Source organism: Convolutriloba macropyga, chromosome 2, assembly GCF_964194025.1.
Source record: "Convolutriloba macropyga chromosome 2, txConMacr16.3, whole genome shotgun sequence".
NCBI lineage: Eukaryota > Metazoa > Xenacoelomorpha > Acoela > Convolutidae > Convolutriloba > Convolutriloba macropyga.
Window position 1 is genome coordinate 77,105,183 of NC_134469.1, and position 23,401 is coordinate 77,128,583.

A 23,401-nucleotide genomic window follows, 5' to 3' on the forward strand; every position below is an offset into this window, starting at 1 on the left:
CAGGACGTATAACTCCACCTAGATAAAGATGATAGCTGTTTGTTTTAATGACTTTTAAATTTAATTTTTTTTGAAGTTTTTTTCAACTGTCTTTTTTTGCTTTTAATTTGGTCACCATGTAACTCAATCTCACTGTTTATAAGTCTCAATTACGTTTGATTATTCATCCACTTTTATTTAGTTCTTGACTCTGTAGCGTTTTTCCAATGTTTCCGCACTTAAAAAGCGGTGACGTAACGGTGGAAAAATCTAGTTCGCCCTTTCTCTTTCTCTTCTCTTTTCGCCATTTTTTAAGTTTGACTCCTCGACCCGGGCCGAACTTAAGTCCAACTTACCACTAATCAGTCGCGCAAAACCTATGAAATCATGTCTTTTTACTGACTATCTGTTCTTGTTCCTTTGCGTTGAGCACGAATTTGTCGAACCAGTTTTTGGTTTAACAGAGAACCTATGACCATCCTGCTTATTATGGAATGTTTAAAATTGTTTGAAAAGAAATGAAGGGCTATTTATGGTCAATTCACCGCCCACAAAAATGCGCACAATTTAGGCTGACAAAAACGTGTTATTATAAAAAAAGAATATAATTGCGTAGCTATTCCCAATTTTGCTATTTCAATAACGGTTGACACAGTGTAGATTTATTACACCTCATAGCCTTTAAATTTGTTTGCGGCATTTTGATTTTTGTATCTCGATAAATAATCGAAATGGTTTCGTGTTAACGTGAAGCATACTTTTATAGACTTTGTTTCAATTTTAGTGAGTTTATTTTTTTTAAAAATTTATTTTTGTCTTATTTTCTATTGACAGCTAAATTCTATCCTTCAGTATCCGTAGCCAGTTCAGTTTGTTTAATCGAGTAACTTTTCTTTTGGGCACCTTTAACCAATAAAACAAATTTCTTTTACAATCTTTTCAGAGTTGAGTTATGACTCATATTAATTGCTCTCGATCTAACGAGTTAGATCATTAGTCAATAACAACATCAATAATTGATGAAACTTAATGCGAATTCGCAATCTCGAGAAAGATCTCATTCGAGTGTGAAAACATTTGAAGTGAACGAAAAGATCTTTTTAACACCCATCAGTCATATTAAAAGTTCGTGATGCAATTTGATTGACCGCTTAATTGGCGCACCTTTCTCTAGTCTGGACAAAAGCCCTAATTAATTATTCCCCAACAGTACAGTTTACAGATTGTTGTTTCTTCCCACAAAGTAAACAATGCTGAACTTCCCCTTCCCTCAAAGCACACAGTCTAAAATGCCTTACACACTGTTTACGTTGCCCCGAGTTGTTTATTTTTGAAAAATAAAAGAGAGAAAGAGTTGTGGGAGGAAAAGTAGAATGTGGCTTCGCTTTTAGCAACGTGAAGAGATAAACAGGGAGCCAATCAAATTTCTCCATCCTTTTGTAAACATACATTTTCCACTATCAACGAGCAATTATTGCATGATTCTTAAGCACCCTCTAGCCGTTGAGAACTAAAAACTACTGAGAGCAGGGAAAAAAACTAACATCAGAAATAGGCAAGAAGGAAACAGCGAGTACCTTTTATTTTTTTCAATTTAATATAAACAACAAACATCGCTCTCGCTTCAATAAAACAATAATTTTGTTACTATCTCTGAAACATCGTAACAAGCATTGAAATACTCTTCGAAAAAAAAAACAAAACAAAAGCAGAGAGAAAATAAACATTGTTCAATTATTGTCAAGTCCCGTTTCAAACATTAACAATAATTGTTCATTTTTAACCATATGAACAATTCCTTTTGACATTCGATTATTTTCGATTATTTCTCCTAATTAACTCGTAGAGAAATCACGTTAATTAATATTATTTAACCAACTGAATATAAATACACTACGCCTAACAACTGTTTCAAAATTGTTTTTGAATTTTCCAAATTACCTTCAAATTCTTAGATTCTTCTCACTTTGTCGCCCATTACAAGAAATGTCAAAATCAGGTAAGATCAAATAAAATTTCCATCACAAACTGTTTTTGTTTTCAAACTTTGACTACATTCCCTGGTTTTCATATTTTAACCCTTGAGATTATGTTAATTTTCATTTGCTTTTCGTAGTCCGTTTCGGAACCATGACCAAATTGCTATGATCAAATTATTGACCAGATAATGACCAGATTGTTCTCCGGAACAACTGTCAATGCTTCGATAATTACAACTGTATTTCAAGCATAAAGAAAGATTTAAGTAATTCCAAACATACATATTTATTTAAATAAGAATTATTGTCGACACAGTAAGAAAAATTACCCACATTCCCCTCAATAAAGGGATTCTATGAACCATTGTATATTTTCTACAAAATTACATATTTAGTTGACTGAACAAAAAACATTTCAAACATAAAGATTGTTATATGAGCCCAGTTTTCGTACCTGAAAAGCAATTAATTCATTATTTTTCTTCAGAAATTGTGCCTAAAACAACTGTGCAAAGCATTTGTTGCAACTTTCAGTTGTCAATTGTTGCTAATTTATTTTTGCTCAATTCAAAGCAGTCATTTTCAATTATTCGCTAACATTCGAAGCCACTTTTGTGCATATTATTTTGAATAATTTGCCAATTTAGTCGGCTGTCAATTATCCCTCCTCTTAATGTAATTGTTGATAGATGATGTTTCTTGCGAATTGAATCTGTTTTTTCAACAAGGCAAAATTTCCTGTTTCGCAAAAAGTATGAAAGAAATATCAGCTGAATCGCTTCATTAAAAAAATTTTTTTTAAAAAAAAAGATACCTTGATCGAGGTTCATTTGTCTGACTACTGATGTTATAATGTGTAAGAAGTGCTGTAGAACGCAATTTAATTTGCAAATGGAAAATGAGGGTTTTCTTAAAAAACAGCCGCTATTAGATATCAAATGAAAAGTACAATCTCAACAATCTTTTCAAGATAAAAACAATTGCTACAGCTTAGTAAACAGATAAAATTAAAAGAATTTCGCGGAAATTTTGTCAGAACTGTTTTCATGTCATCCCTGAACAATGTTTTTTCTTTAATAATTACGTTGTTAATACACTAATGTGTTTTTTGGTGCTTCTGTTATTTTGTAGGGTTTTAGGACAAGTGGGATTAAGAATTATAACCTTACATAGAGTCTGAAAAATTACTCCAAAAACAATTAAGAAAAAAGCTAGAAAATTAAACGCGTGGGTTCACATTGGAGTTCACTTTATGTAGTTCACCCTCTAAATTATGTCTAATTTGTCTGCAAGAGAAGGAAACGATCCAAAAAGAACTGAATTTTTTTAAAAAAATTTAAAATGCGCCGATCTCAATTTGATCATTCGATTCAATTTACAAACAATTTAGAAGTGATGGCTTCTGTTTTTGTGATATTTTTTAGACTAAAAAATGGTAATAATAGTAAAAAATATTTATCAAAATTGTTTCGCTAATATGTATTTGCAAATTTGTGCCTATTTCGGCTAATTTGTCTTATTTAATATTTCTTAGTAACAATATTTTGCATGCGCTGAATCCGTACTACAAATAAGACACAAATATAATTTTTAGTGAAGCTTTTTATGATATCTGAAAACATTGCTGAATGATAGCTGAATACTGATTTACACATACAAATTTTATAGATAACTTTAATGTCTCAGTTATCATTTGAAAAGCACTGATACAAAACTGAAAATCCTCAAAAAAAAACTACTTTGTCTAGCGTATTGATTTTAAAAAATACATTTACTCAATTAAGAATTTTTTCCACCTTGCTAGGAAAACTTAAACTTATTCTACTTGCTCGATGAAGGGATTCTATGAATCATTGTATATTTTTCTCAAAATTACATATTTAGTTGTCCTGACAAACAAAACATTTGAAACATAATGATTTTTTTCTAGCCCTGTTTTCGTACCTCAAAAACAATTAATCCATTGGTTTTTTTCCGGAAATTAAAACTAAAACAACTGTGCAAAGCGTTTGTTGCAACTTTCAGTTGTCAATTGTTGCTAGTTTTATTCTTTCTCATTTCAAAGCAATCCTTTTGAAATATTCGTTACATTCGAATCCACTTTTGTGTATATTGCCTTTGATTAATTTCGACAATTTACACCACTTACAAATATTTCCCCTCTTAATATAACCATTGATGATGGCTTTTCCAATTTGAATCTGAGCTTAATCAACAACGCAAAATTTTTGGGTTCGCAAAAAGTTTGAAGAAATTGAGAATTGTTAGCTGAATCAAAACGCTTTTCAAATTAAAAAAAAATTGAAAAAGCGTAGAAACTAGATTAGATGAAAATCATTTTCCAGAAATTCTGTCACAAGTGTTTCAAATTCAATCGTGAACAAAGTTTTCTCATGATTTATGTCGTTGTGAACAAACTAATGTTTTTTCGGCACTCAAGTTTCTTTGTAAAAATTTAGTACAGGTGGTATTAAGAAATATAATAAAATGTAGAGTCTGAAGTATTAACTCATTAGGCGAAAAAGCTTATGAAAAATGAAATGCTAGAAAGTTAAAACCATGAGTTCACCTTATCGATCACTTTATGCAGCACACCCTTTCAGTTATGTCAAAATTGGTTGAAATATGAGATGATCCACAAATTCCAGAATTTTTTGAAAATTTATACTTAAAACTTCAGTTTGATCATTGGATGCAATTTACAAAAAAATTAGCACTAGCTTCTCTTTTTGTGAAATTTTTTTAGAATCAAAAATTGGTAATAGTGGTACATTTTTCATCAAAGCTTTATTACTAAAATGTATTTGCAAATTTGTGCCTAATTTTTCTAATTTGTCTTATTCAAAATTTCAAGGTAACAATATTCTGGTTGCGCTGAATTCTTACTCTAGATAGGACACAACATCAAATTTTTAGTGCAGTTTTTCATGATCGCTGAAAATTTTTGGCAAATAAACCTATTTGATTATTTTATGGTCTCAGTTTTCAATTGAAAATCACAACAAAAACTGAAAAATCTCAAAAAAAGAGAAATATTTTGCCCAGTGTGCTCATTTTAAACAAATTCATTTGCTTAAAAAAGACTTATTTCCGACATACTAAATCCTCAAAAAAAACTTCTTTGTCTAGCGTATTGATTTTAAAAAATACATTTACTCAATTAAGAATTTTTTCCACCTTGCTAGGAAAACTTAAACACATTCTACTCGCTCGATGAAAGAATTCTATGAACCATTGTATAGTTTTCAAAAAATTTCATATTTAGTTGCCTGAGCAACCCAAACATTTGAAACATACTGATTTTTTCCGAGCCCTGTTTTTGTACCTAAAAAGCAATTTGTCCAAAATTTTTTTCCAGAGGTCGAACCTAAAACAACAGTGCAAAGCTACTGTTGCAACTATCAGTTGTCAATTTTTGCTTGTTTTATCTTGCTCAATTCAAAGCAATCATTTTGATATATTCGTCTACATTCGAAACAACTTTTGTGTATATGGCTTCTGAGTAGTTTCGACAATTCAGCTGATTGACAATTATCCCTCCCTTTAAGGCAATTTTTGATAGAGGATAGCTTTTCCAATTTGAATCTGAGTTTTATCAACAACGTAAAACTCTTGAGTTCGTAAAAAGTTAGAAGGAATTGGGAATTGTTAGCTGAATCAACACGCTTTTCAAAGTAGAAAGAATAGATAAAGCATAGAAACTAGATAAAGTGAAAAACCTTTCCCCAAAACTCTGTCGTCACAAGTGTTTACATTTCATTCGTGAACAAAATTTTTTCTTGAATAATTTTGTTGTGAACACACTAATGTGTTTTTTGGCACTCAAGTTTCTTGCTGAAATTTTAGTACAGGTGGTGGTAAGAAATATAATATAATGTAGAGTTTGAAATATTAACCCATTTGGCGAAAAAGTTTGTGAAAAAAGCTAGAAAGTTAAAACAATGAGTTCAACTTATCGTTCACTTTATGTAGTTCACCTATTCAATTATGTCGAAATTGGCTGAAAGAGAAAAAAAACGATCCGCAAACTACTGAATTTTTTGAAAACTATACAAAAAATGCACAGGTCTCAGTTTGATAAATCGATGCAATTTGTAAACTATTTAGAAGCACTAGTTTCTGTTTTTGAGAAATTTGATATTTTAAAAAAAAGCAACGGTGAAAAAAATTTCATCAAAGTTCAAAGTTGTTTTGCTAATGTGTATTTGCAATTTCGCAATTTTGTTCCTAAATTTTCTATATTTTCTTATTCAATTTCTCTTAGTAAATTTAATTTGGTTGAGCTGAATGACTGATCAAAATAGGACAAAACATTTAAAAAAGTTTTAACACATAATTGCTGAAAAATTATTAGTGTATTTGATAATTTTAGTGTCTCAGTTGTCATTTGAAAAGCCCAGTTTTTTTTTCAACTAAATGAAGTTTTTGCTTTTGCAAAGGTTTGATGGAATTGTTAACTGAATTGCTTCAATAAAGAGGCTTTTTTCAATGAAACGTTGATCAAGGTTCGTTTATCTGAATACTGATATTATAATGTGTACGAAGTGCCATAGAAAACAATTTCGTTTTGAATAAAAAATTAGTGTTTTCCTAAAAAACAGCAGCTTTTAAAAGAAAACAACGCACTCAACACTTTTTTTCAAGGAAAAAAATAATTGCTACTACAAAGTAAATAGCTAATTTATAAAACGTTTACCTTAAATTCGATCAGCACTGTTTCCATTTCCTCCGTGAACAAAGTTTGTTTTTTAGTTATTATGTTGTAATCGTACTATTAAGTTTTTTGGTGCTCACATTATTTTTTAAGTTTTAGGATAGATGATATTACGAATTATAGTATTATACAGAGTCTGAAATATTACTCCAACCGGTGAAAAAAATTAGGAATAAAAGAAGCTAAAAAATTATAATCAAGAGTTCACCTTATATTTTAATTTATCTAGGTCACACAATAACTTATGAAGAAATTGACTGACAGAAAAAACGATCCACAAAATACTGAATTCGTTTTTTAAATTATACTTCAAATGCTGCGATCTCATTTTGACCATTCGATGCCATTTAAAATTATTTACAAAAGCTAGCTTTTGTTTTTTGTACTTTTTTAAATAAAAAAATAGTAATGATGGTATTGTATTCATCAAATTTGTTTTGCTAAGATATACTAGCAAATGTGTTCCTATTTTCGCTAATTCGTACTGTTCCATGTCTCTAAATAACATTATCTTTGTTGTGTTGAATCCATTCTCCTAACTAAGCACAAAATTATATTTTGAGTGCAGTTCCGTATGGTCGCTGAAAACTTTCGACAAATAAACTTATTTGATATTTTTAGTGCCTCAGTTATCATTTGAAAAGTACTGATATAAAACTGGACGTTCTTGAAAAATGATAAAAAATTTTCTGTGTCTAGTGTGCTAACTTCAAACAAACATTTTTCACTTAAATAAGAAATGGGACAAATTAAAAAAACTTAAACACATTCTACTCAATTGATGAAGGGATCCTACTAACCACTGTATATTTTCTACAGAATTACATATTTAGTTGTCTGAACAAAACAACATTTGAAACACAATGATCTTTTTCGATCCCTGTGTTCCTACCGGAAGAACAATTTATTCGTTAACTTTTTTTTCATTTTTTATACCCAAAACAACTGTGCAAAGTTTTTTGTTGGAACTTTTAGTTGTCAATTGTTTTATTCTTGTTGCTAGTTTTATTCTTTTTCTTTTCAAAGCAATCTTTTTGACTTATTTGTTTACATTGGAAGCCACTTTTTTGTTTATTGTTTATTATTACTTCGACATAATAGTCGACTGACAATCAACTCCCATTGTAATTGTTGGTAGACGATGGTTCTTCCAATTTGAATCTCAGTTTTTTCGACAAAGTAAAGTTTTCGCCTTTGCAAAGGTTTGAAGGAATTGTTAACTGAATTGCCTCATTAAAGAAGATTTTTTTTCATATAAACGTTGATCAAGATTCGTTTGTCTGAATACCGATATTATAATGAGTAAGAAATTCCGTAGAAAATAATGTCTTTTTAATAGAAAAATTAGGGTTTTCTTGAATAACAGCAGCTGTAAATGAATATTGCGCACTCAACGCGCTTTTCAAGGAAAAAATAAGTGCTACAGTATAGTAATTAGATAATTTAAAAAACGCTTCCCTTAAATTCGGTGAGAACCGTTTCCATTTCGTCCGTGAACAAAGTTTTTTCTTTAGTTATAAGGTTGTAAACATACTATTGGTTGTCACATTATTTTTTTTAAATTTTAGGATAGGTGATATTACGATTTACAGCATTATACAGATTCTGAAATATCACTCCAATTGCCCAGAACATTCGGAAAAAAAGAAACTATAAAATTATAATCATTAGTTCACCTTATATTTCAATTTATGTAGGTCACAGTATAAGTTGTGTTTAAAATGGATGAAAGAGAAAAAAACGATCCACAAATTACTGATTTTTTTTGAAAAATTGTACTTCAAATGCACTTCAGTCTAATCATTCGATGCAGATTACAATAATTTAGAAGAGCTAGCTGTTGCTTTTGTACTTTTTTGAAATCAAAAATTAGTAATAGTAGTATTGTATTCATCAAAGCTGTTTTGCTAAGATGTATTGGAAAATGTGTGCCTAATTTCGCTATTTCGTATTATTCTATATCTCTTAGTAACAGTATTTTTGTTGTGTTGTATCCATTCTCTTAAAAAGACACTAAATTTTATTTTGAGTGCAGTTTTGAATAGTCGCTGAAAATTTTCGACATATAAACATATTTGATAAATTTAGTGCCTCAGTTATCATTTGAAAAGCACCTAAAAACATTTTATCCGTTAATTTTTTCCAGAAATTGTACTCAAAACAACTGTGCAAAGTTTTTTTGTTGCAACTTTCAGTTGTCAATTGTTTTATTCTTGTTGCTAGTTTTATTCTTTTTCTTTTCAAAGCAATCTTTTTGACTTATTTGTTTACATTGGAAGCCACTTTTTTGTTTATTGCTTATTATTACTTCGACATAATAGTCGACTGACAATCAACTCCCATTGTAATTGTTGGTAGACGATGGTTCTTCCAATTTGAATCTCAGTTTTTTCGACAAAGTAATGTTTTCGCCTTTGCAAAGGTTTGAAGGAATTGTTAACTGAATTGCCTCTTTGAAGATAAATTTTTTTAGCAATTTATTGATCAAGGTTCGTTTGTTTGAATTCCAATAATATAATAAGTAAGAAATGCCGTAGAAAACAATTTCTTTTTGAATGAAAAATTAGTGTCTTCCTGAATAACAGCAGCTGTAAATGAATATTACACACTCAACGCGCTTTTCAAGGAAAAAATAAGTGCTACAGTATAGTAATTAGATAATTTAAAAAACGCTTCCCTTAAATTCGGTGAGAACCGTTTCCATTTCGTCCGTGAACAAAGTTTTTTCTTTAGTTATAAGGTTGTAAACATACTATTGGTTGTCACATTATTTTTTTAAATTTTAGGATAGGTGATATTACGATTTACAGCATTATACAGATTCTGAAATATCACTCCAATTGCCCAGAACATTCGGAAAAAAAGAAACTATAAAATTATAATCATTAGTTCAGCTTATATTTCAATTTATGTAGGTCACAGTATAAGTTGTGTTTAAAATGGATGAAAGAGAAAAAAACGATCCACAAATTACTGATTTTTTTTGAAAAATTGTACTTCAAATGCACTTCAGTCTAATCATTCGATGCAGATTACAATAATTTAGAAGAGCTAGCTGTTGCTTTTGTACTTTTTTGAAATCAAAAATTAGTAATAGTAGTATTGTATTCATCAAAGCTGTTTTGCTAAGATGTATTGGAAAATGTGTGCCTAATTTCGCTATTTCGTATTATTCCATATCTCTTAGTAACAGTATTTTTGTTGTGTTGTATCCATTCTCTTAAAAAGACACTAAATTTTATTTTGAGTGCAGTTTTGAATAGTCGCTGAAAATTTTCGACATATAAACATATTTGATAAATTTAGTGCCTCAGTTATCATTTGAAAAGCACCTAAAAACATTTTATCCGTTAATTTTTTCCAGAAATTGTACTCAAAACAACTGTGCAAAGTTTTTTTGTTGCAACTTTCAGTTGTCAATTGTTTTATTCTTGTTGCTAGTTTTATTCTTTTTCTTTTCAAAGCAATCTTTTTGACTTATTTGTTTACATTGGAAGCCACTTTTTTGTTTATTGTTTATTATTACTTCGACATAATAGTCGACTGACAATCAACTCCCATTGTAATTGTTGGTAGACGATGGTTCTTCCAATTTGAATCTCAGTTTTTTCGACAAAGTAATGTTTTCGCCTTTGCAAAGGTTTGAAGGAATTGTTAACTGAATTGCCTCTTTGAAGATAAATTTTTTTAGCAATTTATTGATCAAGGTTCGTTTGTTTGAATTCCAATAATATAATAAGTAAGAAATGCCGTAGAAAACAATTTCTTTTTGAATGAAAAATTAGTGTCTTCCTGAATAACAGCAGCTGTAAATTTATTATTACGCACTCAACGCGCTTTTCAAGGAAAAAATAAGTGCTACAGTATAGTAATTAGATAATTTCAAAAACGCTTCCCATAAATTCGGTGAGAACCGTTTCCATTTCATCCGTGAACAAAGTTTTTTCTTTAGTTATAAGGTTGTAAACATACTAATGTACTTTTTGGTTGTCACATTATTTTTTTTTAAAATTTTAGTAGAGGCGATATTACGATTTATAGCATTATACATATTCTGAAATATCACTCCAATTGCCCAAAAAATTTGGAAAAAAAGCTACAAAGTTATAATCATTAGTTCACCTTATATTTCAATTTATGTAGGTCCCACTATAAGTTATGTTTACATTGGATGAAAGAGAAAAAGAACGATCCACAAATTACTGATTTTCTAAAAAATTGTACTTCAAATGCACTTCAGTCTAATCATTCGATGCAGATTACAATAATTTAGAAGAGCTAGCTGTTGCTTTTGTAATTTTTTGAAATCAAAAATTAGTAATATTGGTATTGTATTCATCAAAGCTGTTTTGCTAAGATGTATTGGAAAATGTGTGCCTAATTTCGCTATTTCGTACTATTCCATATCTCTTAGTAACAGTATTTTTGTTGTGTTGTATCCATTCTCCAAAAAGGACACTAAATTATATTTTGAATGGTCGCTGAAAATTTTTGACATATAAACTTATTTGATAATTTTAGTGCCTCAGTTATCATTTGAAAACCACTGATAAAAAACTGACATTTTTTTGAAAAAAAAAAGGTTTTTTCTAGTGTGCCTTGAACAAGCTGTGATATCAATTGTCGGAATAGAGATGACCCCTGAAATTATTTTACAAAGCCAGTCAATTTTAGGTTTCGTCGAGATAAAGGAGTGTATGTTACGTTATCACGAGTCAAGCTACAATTGCTTAGCACTGCTAATTATTGGCTCTCAATTAAGGGTCAGACCATGGTCAGTTTTTGTCTGAATGGGCTGGATTACAAAGTGATGTTTGTGATTAGATGTGACTTGATTGGAATATTTTTTAGAGTTAAGATGCTTGTCATGAGTTGCTATTTTTTTTAACTGGTGAAATTTTTGTTATCATAGCGTGATGATAGAAACAATTTGTTATATGGTTGATATAGAACAACCTTATGTAAATTTTGTATAAGATATGCTTGACTTAGCTTCACAAGACGCTTTACTTGTTCAACGTATACTTAGCTAGAAAAATGAAGCCTTGAGGAACAAGAAAGAACATGAGAATGAATTATAGGAGATGCCCAAGTTCGAGAGCTTAAAACCAGTTGGTATAATGGTTAGCACACTAAGCTTGCAAGTAAGAGTTGTTGGTTCGAACCCAGTTATGGTCCATTTTTACAGTAGTTGCTTCTGCTTTAGCCCCCCCCCCCCCCCGCACACAGTCACAAATAAATTTAATGCAGATGTTTCCATTCACAATCATGATTATCTTGAAATTGTTGACATAATAGTTTACTTTTTAAAACAATTACTTGAATCCTAAAGAATTTTACAGAAAATTTTGCAGTTTTGCTGTAATGCTAACAATAATAATGACAGGCCATTGCAATTCTAGAAAATTATAATAATTAGAATTACATCAATTTTTCAGCAGTACTCATAGCAGTTCTCTATATTTCGTTTCTTTCATGCTCAGAATTTCTTAATGTATTATCCGATTAATTCATCGCGAAATAGAAGCTGTATCTTCTCCGAACATTTTTAAATCTGAAAGCTTATGATTCGGTTCTAATTATGATAATGGATGTAAAAAAAGTGCGTCAGAGAACGTAAGAGGATGAATGCGGTGACTTTGACATGATGACTGACACTTTTAATCTGCCCACTCATCAATTAAATAAATTTGCTCATTTGCAATTCGCGACAAAACCTCTCTTCGTTAGGAAATGATGTCGTTTTTCATGATTATCGACAAGCTATTAAAGTTAATTACATCCCCAAATAATTTATTTGGTTCAAAATGGAAAAAAACACAGAAGTGTTTGATTTAATCGCCGGTTTCAGAATTGCTCAAAAGCAGAAAAAAAACGTGACTAAAGTGTCCTGAACCTATCTGATCAAAATGAGATAGGACGTGCTTACTATTTTCCCTCATGTTTAGATAAAAAAACTTAATCTCAAAATTTGACAGATTATATGCAAGGTTTATTTATATTTCACATCCGCGACAACATTGAATGTTAGCAGCATTAAAACTCAGTTTACATTAACTTAAATGTTCAAGAAAAATGTAAGAAAACGGTCAAAAAATGCATAATCAAAACAAAATCTTGGCTAAGCCTGTAAACCTCTATTAACAAAGACTTGCAAAGAACTACTAAAACGTCGATATTTTTGAATTAATTCAGATACCGTTTCTCACAAAAAGCGTTGGAAAGATGGGATCTTTTCAACAATTGCCCCCCTTTGGTACCTATGGGGGGGGGGGGTAATTGTTGAAAAGATCCAAAAGATCCAAAAGATGTAATGCAAAACTTCACGAGTATGACTATCAAAAGCGATTAAAACTTTCACTAAAATATGATTAAAAACCTCGAACTTTTCAATAAAAATGGTGAAAAATACAGTACAAGCTTTAATCAGAGTTACAAAAGTCGAATTCAAAATCCATACTGACTAAGTTATTTTTTAAGTCCTCAAACTCTTAGATAGTTAATAAAAATATTTTTTAAACAAAAATAAGATTCCTACAAGATCAATTTTTTCTTACAACTTTCTTGCAAATTTTTTTTCTCGTACAAGAGTCTTCAAAGATTAATTTTTTCTTGCAAGATCTTACAAGATTAACTTTTTGTTTTCGATTCGGGTGGCGTGAAAGCATCAGACGATGGGTCAAAGGGGATCGGTCTAATGTCCGAATATTTAAGGAGCAAGTGAAAGGACGAAAGACGCTTCCGCAGCTCTTATCTGTCCCTCTTTCAAGCTCGGTTACCCTCGGCTGCCTCTGATATGACTTTTCAGTCTCTTATTTTGATGCACCTCCACCTGAATGACTTTTTACACTTTTCATACTATTAATATGCATCTCTACACTAGAGAATACACAGATATTTTTATATATGCAGCGATATATACCACTGAAAAATATGTAAATGGAAAAGCAAATTGCTCCTTACAGTAACAAAATTATACTTTGAGAAAATTCAGCTGTGTGAAAAGTTAGAGCAACAGCAGGATTCACAGATGAAATTAGCACTGCGCTAAATGCATTAGTGCATATAAATGGGAAATTTGTCAGAATTTTGAATTCAATTATAAAGCGAAGGACTGAATGATAGTTAGTTCTCGACTTTAGATATATTGAGCGACTTCAGCTTGAGGATTAGTTCTCTAGTATATAGTAATTTTTGATTGATAACTTGGCAAACATTTTATACCTTCGCGATACAGACAAGTAATAAGTTTGAAGTGATCGACATTCCACTGGAAGAGCACTATAAAAGCAAATCTGAATAAAAAATGGTCTCTTTCCGAAGAGTGTATCTTAAAATTTTGACAAGAAACGCAAATCTTCGGTGTAAGAGTCAGAATTGAAGTTCGCTTAGTTTAATATAGCTTGAAGCAGACTTCAATGAATTAAATATCACATCATGAGTTGATATTTCCCTCAAACTGGTTGTAATAGTGATTAAATGATTTCAATTTAATACAGATGACCATTGCGGGGAATCAAATAAAGTTATTGAAATAATGAATTTTCGAGGATCTAAATATGATACAAAAAAAAGCTTGCCTCTGGAAGTTGCAACATGTCGAATAATATCTACATACTGTGTTTAAATGCTTAGCATACCGGAAATTTTTTTTTTCAGTTCCGAATTTTACTCAATTTATGTACAAAGTCTGTCAAATGATTGCTCTTCTTATTCTATTAATGTCATTAGCACTTTTAATACGCAATTTCACAAAAATTTAAAACAAATTTGTGTATTTACCAAAAACCATGGCCTCGTTAGGTCTTCTTTTGGCCTTTTTTCGGCGCACTCGGCATATTGACCTGAACACTTGTTTTCGTAAGCAGCATTGACTTTTACATCCTGCTTCACTTACAATTCGGAAAAGTAAAACGTAGCCGGAAGACTCCAAAACCGACTTAGAAAAAACGAAGTAGATATTCACTCAGATTCAGCCAAGTAATCACCAAACAAGACGTGCCTGTACTCTTTAATGGTTGTGAATTTTAAGCAAAAACAGTAATGATAACATGACAAAAACCGAATCCGTTAGAATAAGATACAAAGTCGGATTACATTTTGTCACAAGTTGCGACTCCGAAATAAATATTGGCATATGAATTTCCATTTGAAACTAATCTCATTCAATGAACAATTACCAATCGAAAGAATAAACTATGAAACTATGCACACACTGTGAAAACCGAAAAAGGAAAAGGAAACAGTATTTTTTTTTGTAAAAAGTTAACCAAAAAAATGCTGCTTCACAAGAACTATTTTGAAACAAGCATTCAGAAATTTTGTGTACCGTCATTGATGAACCCCATCTTGTCAGCGACATCCTACTCAGCAATAAAAAATAAGAAAAGAAAAAAAAAGAAAATAAAAAATCTGAAAAAAATTAAAGTTTAGTGTTTTATTATCATATAAACATCATATAATAAGCCCTATAGACAGTTTAAGAGTTAATTGTCAGGAAAAATATTTTTGAAAAGGTGTTCTCGATTAACTAGGGACCAACAAAAAATTTCAAAAAGCCCGGAATTGTAGCAAATCGGCAAGAATATTGAAAAAACACTCAAAAATTAGAGTGAATTTCATCATAATTTTTCCATTTTATAGCAAACACAACTCCAAAAACAAAGAAAATTAAAATAAGATCTCACGAAATACACTATAATGTTTAATCTCAACCAATGAATGACCTCAATTGCAAAAAAAAATTTAAAATATTGTAAAAATTGTGAAAAAAGCGGCAAAATTGCAAAAAAATCGCTCAAAAATTGTCAATTGAATAATTGCTACAGCTGATATAAAAAAGGCTTCTAGACATATTATTACTGGCCAAACTAAGTGAGACAAAACTTTTGTTGATAAAGTTAAGGTTAAAACTAATAAAACCCGTTTTTAATAAGCTGTACGTGAGCTTAACTAATTTCTTTCACAATCATTTTTCTCGCTCTCTTAGAAAATGCATGAACGAGAATTGCTCTTTTTGCGCTCTGCTTTTGATATTTGTTCAGCAGATAGGTCTAAACATTTGTTTACAGGGCGCCATTTGACTTTGCATCCTGTGAAAGGAGAAGTCAACGATTGGAAAAAAATTAGATCACCGTAACTTTTCTTCTAGTCGTTACAATAATTCTCTGAAGTAGAAGAAGTGAAGCTCCTGATAACTCTTCTTCGAATCTTTAAAAATTACGGTCTAAATAAGAGTAAATGGAGCAGCTGATGATGGCTGTTATAAAGTTTTTTCGTAGGCTGGGAATCATAACTGTGCAAAATACAGCTGATGCCAATCCTCCTTCAAATTTTTAGAAGGCTAATGTTTGTCTCGTCAAATGGCAGACAAAACCAGTAGACACTGGAAAAAGATGAGTTATTTCAGTTCAGCTACAGCAAAAAGACTTCTAGAAGGCCGTTATCAGTCAAATATGGCTAGGAGAAAAATAAAAATACTCATATTAAGCTTTTTTTTAGCTTTGCCATGTTCATTCAAAAATTGTTCACTTGGTTTCAAAAGCTAAAGCGGATTTCAATTTTCCTCTTATACGTAGTTAAACTTTCTGGTTACTGTTCTATTTGAAGTATCTTTAACAAGAAATGTTTAATAACCTTTTTTAAAACTCTTTTGTCTAAAGTGATTGTGAGAGTGCCAAAAAGAATCGTCTCCCATTGTAGGCTTTTTTATTTGAAATTTAGTAAGATCGGATAACGTTTTCGATGTCTATAGTTTTCATTGTTTAGTCATTCTTTTGTCCTCTGTGATATTTTGGGAGCCATTATGTTTTATCGTAATTGTTATTGTTTAAACATACAGTTCTTGACTTCAAAATATTAGTAACAATGACGTCAAACCCATAGAGCCGAATTTTGTTTTGCGTTTTCTTCCAAGGATTTTCAATTGTTTTACTGAGGGAACAGAGGAGAAGTAATCTGTAGCGATTATACATTGAAAGTTTGGTTTAATTGTTTTTGCCTCTGCATAGAATGACAGAATAAAAATTTGAAGTGATAAATTTTGATGGTTTTTTGTACAATATGTTCAAATTGTTTGATCTCACTCCAATTTTCGGTTTTAAATGAGCAATCCAAATTTTTTCTTACTATGTAGTTGTTTTCAATAAAAAAAATTTTTATCTTATAGAAAAAGTTTTAGCACAGGAACTTTTTGAAATCAGTGCCAAGTTGTTTTTGAATGACAATCAAGTTTGATTCCTTGAAATCTAAATCTTTTCCAATTCAAATAATTGAGATGCCTAACTTAGGATTCTCCGGCTGTTGATGTAAAAACTACTGATAAAAATCGATTAAAGCGCATTGAAGTGCTGTTTCATTACTCAATTTAAATCAATTGAGTGATTTGGGTTGAACTTTAGTTGTATCTAGCTTTGAAAATAAACAAGTGAGTCCCTTCAATGCATGATTTAACTAACATTCGACAAACCAGTCCCTTGTGGTTTGACAAAATCATCTGACGTATGACAAGTGTGTTTCTGCATTTTTTAGGAAAAAGAAATTAAATTTTTGTAATTGGAATTGCGCACATATTTTTCGAAAACTTTCTTTTCAAAACTCAACAGAATATGCAGCGGTGAAAAAACGTTAAAACTGATCGGACGCAGGAACGAATGTCATAGAGTCAAAACTAAAAATCTCTGACCGGTCGGTCGGTTTATGAATTTTGAACTCAATAGTTGAATGGCAGTTTTTGAATGAAAACTGGTCATGAAACAGCGTACAAGATGTCTTTTCTTGGTGGTTAGCCCCTCCATCTCAGAGCCGTATTGGTGGTGCGCCCAAAGATAGGTCAAATGGAGCACAGCCCGATCAATTGCAGACCGCAGATATTCTGGTGAAACAATTTTTGTTCTGTTTATTCTAATTCCTAGTAACAGTGGAGGGCTCAATTTTGTCAATTTTTGGAAGGATGCAGTGGTCACGTCTTTCCAAAAATTGACAAAAATGAACTGTTTGTTGACAAAATTTGTTGATTTGAACTGAAACATTTTGGAAGCCGTGGTTTTCGATGGAAATGAAAACACTAACGCTTGTATTTTTTTAATCAATTTGTATTAATTTACAAGATATTGGACTTTAAAATAGTTTAGATAACCATCACTATAATTGAAAGGGCTTACGTTGCTCTCGTTTGATTTTTTGATAAATAAACATTAAGCTTGTACATTTCAAATCTTTCATCAAAAATTTTCCTTATATTTTCATTATTCTGATCTTTTAGCTTTCCCATAGACTTAGAACTGGAAGTCATTGATCAAAGTGTTTCTGATATTGTTGTTGATTGAGAAAACCTAGGACAAGACTTAGGACAATGGTGGTTATGAGCGTAGAACATACACCCTGTTTTCGAATATCATCATTCTGTTTAATCATTTTAAAATTCATTGCTCTTGTCTGCTCTGCAATTATACGTTCCCCTTAAACACTTATGAAAAAATGGTTATTTAATAGGTTGGAACCGGTTCCAAAAAAAGCACGGAAAAATCCCGCACTTAATTTTATATAGTAAATAAACCCCAAAGGAACTTGACTTTTAACCAGCTGCAGATTTAGTGCGCTTGGCCATGCCTCGCGACCCATGGCCCGTGGGTCTTGATATGAAACTATAACAACCGCACAAATTATCTCGACTAATTCAATTTAAAAATGTGGGCTTATTTCCTAGACCCGGTTGGAACCCTTCATGTGCAAAAGACAGAGTATGTATACCAATCGCCCTTGTTTTCTCTTCCGTTTGGCAATTGTATAAAACGTTTCAGCTCGTTTTGTTATTTCAAATTTTGCAACTTAATTTTGGCATTTGAATAAACGTGATTCCTCTCAGCAAAGCTATTCTATGATCAACGAGTCTGGCTAAAAACAATCCGACTTTGATGTTCATCTTCCGTCTAATTGAAACTTCATTTTGTCCTACTAATGAGAATTTATTTGAGATCTTCAAATTGCGCACTTAAAATTGAGCAGCTTATTAAAGTGCTCTAGAAAATTGCCAACGCTGAAAGCATAAGGGGGTCCTGTTTAAGCACAAAATAACTCCAGCAGAATTTTTTTATTGAAATGGCGCTAGTTAGAGTCAAGGGATAATTAATATTAGGGATCAGGTTATATTTCGTCTGGTGTCTTGACTGTTATATGCTATCTATTACCAATTGAACGCGCTTCGCAATCTGAAATTGAAAGAATGATTATAAATAAGTCCGTTTGATATGTTAATAAAATGGATTTGCAGGAATTTTACAGAACTTGTTCAAACTAAAAAAATTGTTTAATTTGAGGGGAAATTGGTAATTATTTTTCCCAAAAGTGGCCAATTTAATGTATTTTCCCATGTACCTCAAATCTAAAAGTTAAGGTAAATTCACTCTAGGTGATTTTTTTGGACTTTTTGTTACCAAATCTTGTAACTGGTTTCCGTTTTTGAACGTAACCCGTGAAACGTAACCCGCAAAATTGGAAAGACAATTTTTTTTGGAAACTTATCTTCAAAAGATGGCTACTTTCCGCAATTAAAGGTAGCCGAAATCCACGAGGTCAAGATCAACCAAATTTATTTTAGGACCGCCTTTGTGGCGTTGCGTTATGTGTACTGCTACAACCCGATTCTGATGAAAATCCAATTATTTTTCCCAAGAAAACTCTAATTCCGACAAATAAGCACATTTCTTTTATATTTCTGCTCATCTTTTAACTCCATATCTTTTCAGTTTTTCAAAATTTGCGCCTCCGTTATAGAGTATTACCATGCTTTTAATCTGTACTTTTCATTTTCTAGGCTAACTTTTCAGAAAAAAAATGCCCTGAGTGAATAAAAAATCCTGATAAACAAAAAAGGTTTGTGAAAGTTAGATTTATGAAGGAGATAAAAACTATCATTATGACATGAGGATATATGTGCATACAGCTCCCAACATGCTCATAAAAATAAAACAAAGTAACTTAAAGACGCTCTTTGGTCGCACCAGTTTTTTTTTGCCTGAAACTCAAAACCAAGTTTTCAGATTAAGCCCATGAAAAATGCAAAAATTTTGCGCTGTCTCAAAGCGAGCGGAGAAAGTAGATATGATCATACGTCTCTTAGACAGTAAAAACAATTTGCATATTTTGGGAAGTTACCTGAAAAATTTCGCTCCTATTTTCAACCTAATAAAACTAGAGCTCAAGCAAACAGTGTCTTTTCTTTAACTCACATGGGTTTAAGTTTGCGTTTCATTTAAGTCACCAAACGGACTTAAAAGCCCTGGGGACCTATCGACATATCGGAATTCCAGTTTTTGACTGACAGAGTGGCCTGTGTTCATATTTGCTTGTCAAGTTTTTTGAGAAATGCACTGGAAAAAGTTCAGCTGATGTTTCTTTGACATCCCATATTTTCACAATATTGACGTCTGTTTACAAATTGTTTGCAAAATAAAAAACAATCGCGAAAGCGCAGTTTTCATATCCCAGATCGCTGGCAAAGTATCAGTTTAATCTCATTTATTCAGAATAAAAAAATCATTTTCAGGGTCCAGGTGTCACAGCCATTCAACGCAAAATTATGTAAGCTAAGCGGCGAACGCGGAAAATTTTGCAAGATAAGCGGTGAATGCGGTGAAAAAAAACCTTAATAGCCTGGTAGCGGTCAAACTATATAATTTCACCGCTGAATTTAGCGGTGGAATTACATAAATTCACCGCTTTGAAAAAAGTGTCCAGGTTTTGTAAGACAAGCGGTGAATGCGATGAAATTACATAAGTTCGCTGCTTAACTTAGTGGTAAACTTACATACAATCACCGCTCAGAAAAAAGTGTTAAAATTGTGTGAGAACAGCAGTGAATGCGGCGAAATAGCATAAATTCTCCGCTTAACTTAGTGGTGAAATTACACAAATTCACCGCTTAACTTAGCGGTGAAATTACATAAATCCTTCGCTTAGAAACGCCTCGAAGTGTCTTTTGTTCAACAAAGTTAAGATACATTTGTTAAAAGACGCTCGGAAAATTTACCCACTAATAACCATAAATCTTTTTGAAACTTTTTTAAGCGATGAATTTATATAATTTTACCAATAGAGTAAGCTTTGAACTTACAAAAAATCACCACATTTCACCGCTAAAATTTGTGATTTTACTGCTAATCTTACAAGATTTCAACGCGCATGTTTTACAAAAAGTAGAGTCAATTTGAAGTTTTTTGAGAAACGCACTGGAAAAAATTCATATTGAGGTGTGTTCACAAATTGTTCGCGGCCAAATAAAAAATCAAGAAAGTCCAGTCACCACAGTTTTCATGTCCCAGATGGCTGGCAAAGGATCAGTTTATACTTATTTATCCAGAATTAAAAAATCATTTTAGGCTTTAAAACGCAGTCTTTAACTTGTAAATAAACAATGAGGAGGCTTATTTTTATTACCAGGTAGAGTTTGAGAAAGTTATTTGATATTAATGACATTAGGGGATGAATTCCTCAACTGAGATGACAGCAGGTGAAATAGTTCACGCTGTTCATCTACCTTTTTATGATTGGTCTTCAATTATGCAGCTGCTCTTCAAATTAATTTTATTACACTCTCAACTAAATCAAAAAGAATTTATTCAACAAACTTTCTTTCATCTCTATCACCAAGACGTAGGCAGAAAACAAAAAAAAAACAAAGTTGATGAAAATTGACTCAGCTGTTTCACATAACTCCCAAACAGAAATCAATTCGGGATCCAAGTTTTTTTTTCATTGGAAGAAAAATTTAAATTTTTCATGCTCTGTACATTTCAGTGAAAAGTTTACACCGTCGATGAAGTTTAGCAAGTTGAATAAAAGCTGCAATATCTGCACAAGGTAGCTAAATTTTGGTGCTATGATAGCTATAATGACATAAGAAAAAATCCTAGAGATGGCGGCTGAGCATTTCAATGCTGCTTGTACCACTGCTATCAGTCAAAATAAAACAAATAGTTCATCAATGACATCAGTGGTCGTTTTGTGCCGTGTCTATAGTGAGATGTCATAAACTTTGCGTGTGTGTATTTGCCCTGTCTCATGGTTGTTTTCGATTTAAATGTGCAGTGAATATTGAGAAAGATTTTTTAAATCATAAATGAACTCTATCGAAAGTAAAATCATTAATAAAATCAAGTACATTGGAGTTCTAGAAATCAGATATGTTCTGAGACATTCACAGCAAGTTGGAATGTCAACAATGTAAATGTTGGAAATGATCGTCTTCTTCAAAGAATGCTCATAAAGTATTGACTTTTCTATCAAATGGGAATCAAAACACGCAACAAAAAATTGGATGATTTCTTCGAAGAATTGATGGCGAACCAGAAACGATAACCAATGAAGGCATACTTCAACCCGTTTTTCAAAATAAATTTTTCATAACAATATTTGTGAGAACCTTATTTATATTCATTAAAAATATATAATGCTTACCTCTTAAGTTTTTAATACGCAAGTTCTATTTTATTCTTGCTTAAATTTTGACTGTGTTTCATTTAGTCTTCAGCTGCGATTTTGAAAAATAATACTGCTTTGAAAAATAATCGGATCTTTCTTCTTAAGATAACCGAAATAAAATATGCGTTCGAAAAGAAACCACAATATTCTTTCGTTGAAGAAATTGGACAGAAAATAACTTTTTTAAAAATTTACCATCGTTCTTAAGTTTTCCTGATGCAAAACGTATCAAATTGCGTCTTATATTACAATACTTAGTTCTTTTGCCTTCTTGTTTTTCAGAAATTTGTGACTGCAATAAGCAGCTAATTCTTTGCATATTTCTAATTTCAGAAATATTCTTTGTCTGGTGGTAGAGTCCCAGCTGCTAATTACACGGTCTGGACAATGTTTTCCGTCAATGAGAATGCGATTGTCTACTGCGAACTAACCTACTAATAAAAAAAGTGTTTGGCGTTTTTCGGTGCCGATTTCTGCTGAAATCGGAAAATTCTTAAATTTTGTGAAAGTGGATTCCACAAAGCAATTTGACCCCTTAAAATGAAAAATAGGATCAGATAAATGTGAAACGTAGTTACATTCGAATGTAAGGGAATTTCACAAACTTTCGACCATTTTAACTCTTTCGTCGCCCAGTCTTTCGTCGCCCAGTCTTTCGTCGCCCATTTTTGCAATTTAACGTTTTAAGATTACAAAAATGAGGGATTATAATGCAATTTTTGGAGGAACGAGGATATTTTCCCTTGGAAAGCAGTTTCCAACACTGGCTGAAAAAACACTGGCTGAAATTCCCATATAGTGCACCGCCCATTGGCTACGAAGTTTGTAAGTATGTTTTAGACGCACAATTTACTAACATAGGAAAAGTGAACTCTGGTTGATATCTCTGGTGAAATCTGGTGAAATCGGGTAAGCATTAATTTCCCAACTTTGTGTCTCCTAACTGGTTCCATTCAGGTTTCAGACATTTTTTGTTGTTTCAGCAATAATTTTGAGTTTACGTTAACCACTCTGTCAGTACAATTTTGCTCTTGAAAACATTCTCCTTGAATCTATTAAATTTTCACTACATAAAAATTCTAGTGGGAAATACAGCAAAGAAGTATAAAAAAAATTAAAACAGAAACGAAAATAGTAACAGCCTAAGCCACAGAAACCGATTTACCTCAATTTAAAGGTCACTGCAGACAGAAATTTGAACAATAAGCTTTCCATTATTTCTCTTGCAGGTTTTATTATTCAAATATCG

At 31.6% G+C, this 23,401-nt stretch overlaps 1 protein-coding gene across 1 annotated transcript in view; it reads left to right on the top strand.

Moving 5' to 3' along the window:
* The first annotated feature begins 1,004 nt into the window (after positions 1 to 1,004).
* The window catches only part of LOC142334724 (uncharacterized), a 47,112-nt gene continuing 24,715 nt past the window's right edge, over positions 1,005 to 23,401 (top strand). The window contains exon 1 of the mRNA XM_075382978.1: positions 1,005 to 1,978. Coding sequence (XP_075239093.1) covers positions 1,966 to 1,978 — 13 coding nt within the window. The 5' untranslated portion in view covers positions 1,005 to 1,965. The remainder of the gene's footprint in view (positions 1,979 to 23,401) is intronic.